Source organism: Pelodiscus sinensis, chromosome 30, assembly GCF_052426305.1.
Source record: "Pelodiscus sinensis isolate ZL-2025 chromosome 30, ASM5242630v1, whole genome shotgun sequence".
NCBI lineage: Eukaryota > Metazoa > Chordata > Testudines > Trionychidae > Pelodiscus > Pelodiscus sinensis.
Genome location: NC_143081.1, coordinates 11,895,047 through 11,903,913, shown reverse-complemented (window position 1 = coordinate 11,903,913; position 8,867 = coordinate 11,895,047). Strand labels below are relative to the sequence as shown.

The 8,867-nt window shown below is 46.3% G+C and overlaps 1 protein-coding gene across 1 annotated transcript; it reads left to right on the top strand.

The window, feature by feature from the left end:
* The first annotated feature begins 3,424 nt into the window (after positions 1-3,424).
* On the top strand, positions 3,425-4,387 carry LOC149521231 (olfactory receptor 11H4-like). Its single transcript, XM_089774393.1, has one exon. The coding sequence runs from the start codon at positions 3,425-3,427 to the stop codon at positions 4,385-4,387; it is 963 nt and encodes a 320-aa protein (XP_089630519.1).
* Positions 4,388-8,867: the final 4,480 nt, after the last annotated feature.

Here is an 8,867-nt window from a genome sequence, read left to right as displayed (position 1 = left end):
CTGTACAGCTCTGAGGTCCTCGACTGAAGAGTTCATTCACGTTGAATAGTACAGATATCCACCTCCAGCCTTCCTATACCATGTCCACACCACAGTCTCTCAGCTGACATCACCGTTCCCTTTATTGTTTTTATGTCTGTGTATAGAGAATGTTGTTGTGTGCACCCATATTGAGTGAATGTGTAGATGTGTGCTGCCAGTAGAAAAACAACCCTATTTATAATACAAATATTTTTGTGCATGGCAACATAGAGATTCATACTCCATCCAAGAGAATTTCGGCAATTCCTTAGGGGACTACTAAAAGAATTCGAATTAAGCACAAGAGCGCAGTACATTTTTGAAATTCATAGAGCAGACAAAAACTATAACAACAGATGTCTGAAAGCATAAAGTGAAAAGGAATGTATGAGCATTTTGGGAAGAAAGAGCAACAACACAAAACGGTGCTGGGAAGTGAGTGACTAAACAAGTGTACTTCTGTGAGTGTGAGGGAGGGAGAGACAAAGTGTGTGTGTTTCTAGGATAGGACAAGTGAACAGTGGGTGTGCATGTGTGAGAGACACAGAGACAGTATGTTTGTGCGTGACACACATACAGAGAAAGAGGGAGTTTGTGAATATGAGTGTGTGTTCTGGTGGCTAAAGACGTGTTTGAGAGACTGTGTCTTTATCACACTTGCACCAGGAAGTTCAGACCAGACCAGCTGAGCACTCTGGATCCTGAGCCCCAGCCACTGTCCCAAGCTTTGCAGACACGGGGTACATGAGCAGGGGAAGGTGAGAAAGAGGAAAAGCTGACATGGGGGCAGGTGGAAGAGGCATGGGGAGACAGTGCCTGCACTAGATCTTAGCACTTAACCACACGGCATTTCCTACCCCTATTCTGACCCTGCGGGCTCCCACAGCAGGCTGCTCAGAGTGTTCTCTCTGAGTGGATCTATTATCATAAAAGTGAAAAACGCTTTCCAGCTTGCCCGACTTACACTTGACCTGTGACACAGCCACTAAGTGCTAACAAAGCCATTTAACAAGCATGTGACAACCTGCACCTCTCTACTACCAGGGTCTGAATTTACTGCAAAGCCAGCTGTGTGTTCATGTCACACAGATGTCCACAGGACCGTATTGTAAAATTTGCTTTAAACATTGAATTGGTTTGTGGCTGAAGATTCAAAAAATCCCATCTTTAGCCTTGACTGCTTGGCTCTTACGATGTGTCTAATTGTACGTTAGAAAGGTTTTTCATACGGGACGACAGAGTGATGTCAACCGTCACGGTGCATCCTGTAGCCCCTTCCTCCGTCCTCAGCCATGCAGCCCCCCATGCTCCGACGTGCCCTGCCAATGCCGAGGGTGGCGGTAGCCCTGAGCAGCGTGGCTCCGATCCCTGGGGCTCCCCCCACTCCCCTGCCCTACTGTGTCCCTTCCCCGCACCCATGATCCACCATTGGTTCTGCAGCACATGGGCTGGCAGCTCACACCCGCCGCCGGCCCCTGATTGTCCCTTCGGCACATGGGTGGGCAGTTACCAGAATTTAAATGTAACCCCACAGCTCCCCCGCTGTCTCGGGGGGCACAGGTGAGTGGGAACTGGGGGGAACGGCAGCCAAGGTGGCTCAGATGGGATAAGGGGAGCACATGGGAGCTGCAGGGGCTCTAGTAGGGGGAGGGGGAACACAGGAGCCATGGGGGGTCTGGGTGTGGGAGCCACGTGATATCTCGGGGGCTCAGACGGAGGGAGGGGAGACATGGGATCCGTGGGGGAGGGGATGCACGGGAGCGGTGTGGACTTGTCCCTCACTGGCGGGGTCTGGAACCATGTGGCCTCCCCCTTGTGACCAGAGCCATGTGGCTTTTCTGCCCTTGGCACAACCAACCATCCCCCACCCGAAGCAGCTGAAAGGAGGAGAGCGAGGGGGGCCAGGGCTGCTATGCCTTGACCTGCCCTCAGCTGGCGGGAGAGGGGCCGTCTGTTCCCGGAGAGGGTGGTTAACGAGCGTAGCAAGCAGGAAGCACTGACCCCTATTCATTCTTTCAGTAAATTCTTCAAAAACAACCACCCTCATCTGACTGTTATTTGTACAACCACAAATATTTACTCCCAAAGTCTCCCTGCCCTTGCTGTCCATCCCTGCTCCCCTTTTTTACCCCATTGAAGTGAGCCCGTAATGGGCCCTCTGTCTTGGTGCCTGTTTCTCTAGACTTGTATGTTCCTGTCACACATTTATGTGGCACCGACGCCAATGCACCATTGCCACTCCCGGTATAGATCTAGTGTCTGTGGGCACAAAATAAGACAGTGGACGAAGAGATTAGCAGGTAAAATGTATCAGAAATGTGGAGGAGAAAATCAAGGAAGAGATGACAGGCTGATTAGCTCTGGCACTTTTCCATTAAGAGCAGGGCTGTGCTACTTCTACGTAAACAAATCTGTGCTCATAACATTTGGAGAAATGAACCAACTCAATGTTTGTCTCTTTTGATGACTTTTCATATTAATTTCACTTCCATTTCTTGATATGGGTTTGGCTTCGTATCTCACTTCTGCCTCCATAAATCCTGAAACCTGTTGCAATTTACCTACCGTTATCCGAAACCAGTGAGGTGGTCTGTTTACAGTAGGGATTTTTTTTCTGTGTTTGACAATTTCTCAGCTGCATCTTTCAAATTGTGCAAAGTTTTCTCTTTTTTTTTTATTTCAGTCTGCTGTGATTGGGGATAGCTGGAGAGACCTGCATGCAAGCCTTTTCCTTATCTTGGTTTTTGACTTATGGGGAATATCTGCAGTCAGCCTCTTATATGCACTTTCCTGCTCTGCTAGATTGAGCAAACTTGGATTGAACTCTTGTACTAATGACAACAGTGTAGCCTGGGCAGTACAGGCTAGCTGCCCCAACCAAATCCCATCTGAGATCCCAGGTACATACACAGGTGTGTATCCCCGGCCACTGCCTCTCCTTCCCCATTCTCATTGCTAATTTTACCCTGCTGGCTTGATCAAAGCTAGTACATGTGACTCCATCTGAAAATGATACCTCCCAGCTAAAGGACAGATGAACCCATTTATGAAATTTAAATATCTTCCATTTCCAATCTATGTTACCTTCATTGATTCATATGAAACTGACATGATATTTCCAAATCCTAGCCTAAAAGACGTTATTAAAAGTTAAAAAGGGCTGAAGGCAGTTAAGTGAGAAATTTGTGTAAATTCATTTAGGTTAAATGCTCTTAGTTCACCTATATTGGAAGCTCGACCTCTTAAAAGAATGAGTCTTCCTCTGCATAAAAAACTTTTACTGGGGAGAGATGCAGCGGTACGTGGTTATAAATAATAGATTTCTGGCCATGTAGCCAACAGCATAACCTGTCTGTGTTTGCTCACTGAATATCTGAGGTTTTTATATTTCTAGATACGAATTATGGAGGAAGAAGAAGGAAGAAATAAAACGCCCATCGTGGAACTGATCCTCTTAGGGTTTGGGGATGTCCCTGAACTGCAGCCCCTCCTCTTCCTGCTGTTTCTGGTGATCTACATTGCGGCTGCATCTGGGAATCTCCTCATCGTTGTGCTAGTGGTGTCTGATCGGCACCTTCACACCCCCATGTACTACTTTGTGGCCAACTTGTCCGCTGTGGAGACCTGCTACGTCTCCACCACCCTGCCCAGGCTGATTGGCAGCCTCGCAACTGGGGACAGAACCATTTCTCTTCAGAGATGCTACGTGCAATTCTATTTCTATAATATCTTCTCCACTACAGAATGTCAGCTGCTCACGGCCATGTGTTATGATCGGTATCTAGCGATCTGCCATCCCCTCCGTTACCCTGCTCTGATGAACGGCAGAGTGTGTGGCCACATGGTGGCATGGTCCTGGATAATCAGCATTTTGTACTACATCATGATGCACATCATCGGTTCGCAATTAACATACTGTGGTCCCAAAGAATTTGACCATTTCTTTTGTGATTTTGCACCCATGAAGGGAGCATTCTGTGGCAACGCCGCAAACCTGACAATTCTGACAAATGTTGTGTCCATCATAGTGACAATTTTGATCCTTCTAATGACCCTGGCATCCTACATTTCTATCATCGTCTCCATCCTGAGAATCCCTTCCAGCACTGGGAGGCAAAACGCCTTTTCCACCTGCTCCTCCCACCTCATTGTGGTTGCTATTTACAATGTGTGTGTCATTACAACATATGTGATTCCAGCGCTCGACCCTCCCACAATACTGTACAAAATATTGTCTGTCTTGTACGCAGTCCTGATACCTTTGGTCAACCCGGTCATCTACTGCCTTAGAAACAAGGAGGTCAATCAGTCCCTGAGAAAAGCTCTGCTGAAAATGGTTGCTTTCAGACACAGGCATGGAGTGTGAAAGGACAAATTTTAGCCTATAGATGAACTGATTTATTTCCTTACACATAGAAATCTCTCTTGGTTCAAGTCCCACTGCCTTCCTAAGTTGCTCTTCACACCACCCCGTCCCCCCGCCTTTTCCGTCACATCCTCTCACTTTGACTCTATGTTGTAGTTTTTACGGGAACTTCCAAAGGATAAAGCAATAAAAATAAAACTGAAAAAATCAACAAAAGAACCCATAAAATAAGAAATAATTAATAAGAGAAAATCTCTACTTTAAATTAATCCAGTAAATTACAGAAGTTGGCCAGAACAGACTCAGACCTGAGAGGTATGAGAGGCACATGGTAAACACATTTCACAGGGATTGTAACAGGACACCTTATTAACAGACATCTCAGGACCAACACACTCTGCACAGATAGCAGGAACAAACTGCCCCAGGTACAGGAGAGGGTCTAAAGTGAAAGCAGGACAGATAGGCTGTGTCTACATTGGCAAGATTTTGTGAAAAAGTGATTACTTTTGCGCAAAATCTTGCCGCAAGTCTACACTGGCCGTGAGTGATTGCGCAAGAACACTGATGTTATAATGTACGAAATTACATTAGAGAGGATAAGCCCGCTTGCGCAAGTATTCTTGTGCAAGAGGCCAGTGTAAACAGGCAACGTTCATTTCTTGTGCAAGAAAGCCCGATGGCTAAAATGGCCATCGCAGCTTTCTTGCGCAAGAGAGCGTCTACACTGGCACGGATGCTTTTGTGCAAAAGCACATCTCTTGCGCAAAAGCACATGCCAGTGTAGACGCTCTCTTGTGCAAATACTTTTAATGGAAAAACTCTTCCGTTAAAAGTATTTGTGCAAAATCTTACCAGTGTAGACGTAGTCAATAGTGATCAAATCCCCATGTACGAGGCAATGGTTAGATCTAGGTAGCATCAGAGGGGGGCAACCGGATACATGAGCAGAGGTGTGTAACTTGGTTGTATCTCTGGGTAAATGTGAAGCCCGAAAAGTTATTGGTCTCTGGCTGAGGGGGCAGTCTCTCATTCGTGGCACTGACTGAATTGATTCCATCATCACGGGCATGTGTTCTTGGTCTAGCTGTAGACAGCGGATACAGGGAAGCTGTTAGTGAGCTTCATCTATAATAAACCTGGCCTGGTATCATCAATCCTTCTCTGATTTTGTGTTCTTTGGGGGCTCGCTCAGACTCTTCTGTACGGCCTCTCTGTGCAAGCCAAGACGGCACCTAAAAGAAGCCTAGGTACACAACTGAATGGTTCTCATCATGGATGGAGCAGGAGGCCTATCAGGACAACTCACAGTGACACCTGACTGCTACACCTACCTGTGCATCATGTGTGCAATCCTGAAAAGACTGTCTAAGTCTGGGGGGGAAAAGGCACTAGCGAACATTTAAAAATGGCAGCCCCCAGCTTTATGCAAATGAAGCCCAGGAAATTCAAATCTCGGGCTTCATTTGCAACTCCGGTTGCCTACATTACCTCCCTAGTTCGAACTAGGGTGGTAGTGTAGACATACCCTAAAATACAAAGGAAGTTATTTGGGATTGGTCCTGCCTAGGGCAGGGAGCTGGACTTGATGGTCCTGAGGTCTCTTCCAGCTCTATGTGTCTATGATTCTGAAGAGCTAGGCCCTGAGAAATTCTGTGAATTCAGAAGTTCCAAGTGAATTTTCCTCTTTCTTTCTTTCTTTCTTTCTTTCTTTCTTTCTTTCTTTCTTTCTTTCTTTCTTTCTTTCTTTCTTTCTTTCTTTCTTTCTTTCTTTCTTTCTTTCTTTCTTTAAGAAAAGGGGGCAGGTTCTGCTTCTGTCAGAGGGGTGGAGCTTTAGTGACTGTTACTTTCTTTGCTTGTTCCCGTCTCCTGTAGTCAGGCTGTAGTGAGAGACTCTTTGCCAATGATGGACCAGGTCTAGAAATCCAGTTCCCCAGCTCTGTGTTTGTGTCTACCATCTGTGCTAGAACTGTGCCTCTTGTCCGTGTGCAGCATGGATCGGTGTGAAAGGTGGCAGTTCTGAGATACCAGATGATACCAAACTGCCCAAGAGAGTTGAAATCATAGCCTCGGTGTCTAGCAGCTGTGTTGGAACTGTGCCTCTTGTCCATGTGCACCGTGGGTTGGTGACAATGGAAGCAATCCGTCTGTGTTCTCCTTTTGACAGTCGTATTTTTATCTCACATCTTATTGAGACGCTGCAGAGTTTTGAGCGTGTGAAGTGGCCCAGATCAACAGTAATGAAAGGAGAGGAGTTACACCAGAGAAGAATTTGGTCAATACTATTGGAAACTCCCTGCAACTTCCTTTCACTATTTCAGAAGATGTGATGCAATCAAGATTGCTATTAATTAATACCCAAATGTCCTCCCTGCAAACTGTCCAACTCAGTGCGGCATATTAGTGAAGACACAGGTTAGAGCAGGGGTGGGTGATAATTTTTAATTGGGGGCCATGCTAAGGTTCTGGCAGGTGGTCCAGCTTCTATGGATGGGGCGTGGGGTCCGGCATGGAGATTGGGTGCCCAAAGGAAGCTTGGGGTAGGGGACTGGGGTGCAGGGTCTCAGAGGGAGTTTGGGTGAAGGAGAGGGCTGTGATCTGCGGCAGGGGTGTGGAGTGCATAGTCCAGCAGGGTGCAGGGGGTTATGGGTGTGGGAGGGGCTCTAGAATGGGGTGCAAGATCTGAGAGGGAGTTAGGTGTGAAATGGGTGCAGAGGGTTTTGTGTGGTGACCTGAGGCAGGGGAATGGCGTGCAGAGTCAGGGACAATACAGAAGACCTCAGTTGGGGGAAAAGGGGTACAGAGGGCTTGGGAGGAAGCCTGGGGCGGGTAGTCAGAGGGGAGAGAGGAGGTAGGGTGGCAGACTGTCTGCTGCTGTCAGAGGAGGCAGGCTGCTCCATGTGGCTCTGTAATGGGCGGGGAAGGGAGGGAGCAGGCTTCCTATGCTGCCCGTGCCCCCAGCAAATTTTTTTAGCTCCTATTAGCCAGAAACTGACTGATGGGAGCTGAGACACTTTTCAGGCGAGGGAGATAGCATTCGAAGACTCCCTTTTCCCTCCTCAGCAGTCTGGAAAAGAGACGAGCTGGCTGTTTACAGAATGACCTGTACTCTGCCTAAGGGTTTTGAGGTGGCAGCTGTGGGCTGGATCTGGGGCTTGGGTGGTGAGTGTGAAAGAGACAGAACAAGTGAATTTGTGTATGTGGGTGTGAGGGGGAGACACAGCCTGTGGGTATGTGGGAGAGGTGTGTGAGACAGGATAAGTAAACAATGTGGGTGTGTCTAGACTACAGGGTTTTGTCGACAAAAGTGGACTTTTGTTGACAAAACTATACCTGGGTCCACACTGCCTTTGAGTTATGTCGACATAATGTCAACAAAACTCAGCAGTTTTGTCGACGTCTGTAAGCCTCATTCTACGAGGAATAACGCCTTTTGTTGACAGAGTTCTGTCGATAGAAGGCATTATTGCATCTACACCGTCCTTAGCGTCCACACTGTTATGTCGACAAAGCAACTTGCTTTGTCGACAGAACTGGATGTAGTCTAGATGCTCTTTGTCGACAGAAGCTTTGTCGACAGTATCTGTCGACAAAACTTCTGTCCACAAAACCCTGTAGTCTAGACTTACCCTGTGTGTGCTCCCACATCGGCTCTTGCAACTTTGCGAGAGTGTTTTCTCTAACTGCATCTATTATCTTAAAAGTGACAAGCCTTTCAACCACTAGACCTATTAGCATATCACTGAACCTCTGAAAGAGCCAGTAAGTGTCAAAAAAACCATTTCAGATACATGTCCCCTTAACAGGGATAGCTTAGTAGTTTGAGCTTTGGCCTGCTAAACCCAGAGTTGTGAGTTCAATCCTTGTAGAGACCATTTAGGCTTTGGGGGCAAAATTCATCAGTAATGGTACTTGGTCCTGCTGAGAAGGCAGGGGACTAGACTTGATCACCTTTCAAGGTCCCTTCCAATTCTTGGAGATAGGCAATCACCAGTATAAAAAAAAAATCTGAACCTATATACTGATAGGTATCTGAATTTGATGGCAAAAAGAGTGGTACATTAGAGAAATACAGATGTCTTTGGGGTCTTATTTTAAAATTTGCTTTAAACATTTATTTAGTTTGTTGCTGATGGTTATAAAATCCCATCTCTAAAGAACCTTTGCATAGATATTTAGATGACCAATTAGCTTTACCGTTAAATGCTTGGATACTTAGACATATAATTCTTCACATAATTTCTACAAAAACAGCTTCCTTATGTAAAATATATATTTGAATTTTAATTCTAATAGTGCAAATATTTGCTTCTAAAGTCTCCCTGTCCTTTCTGTCCATCCCTGCTCTCCTTTTATACTCCTTCCCTGTTGAAGAAAGCCCTTGATGGGACAACTTCCCTTTCTTCCAGACAGGGACATTCATTTGTCTAGATTTCTTCAGTTATGGCAATTTGATGAATAAGTTTTAAGAGAACCTTCA

Bases quoted from the DNA above. Each gene is read 5' to 3' on its own strand.
- LOC149521231 (XM_089774393.1), top strand. From the start codon at position 3,425: ATGGAGGAAGAAGAAGGAAGAAATAAAACGCCCATCGTGGAACTGATC.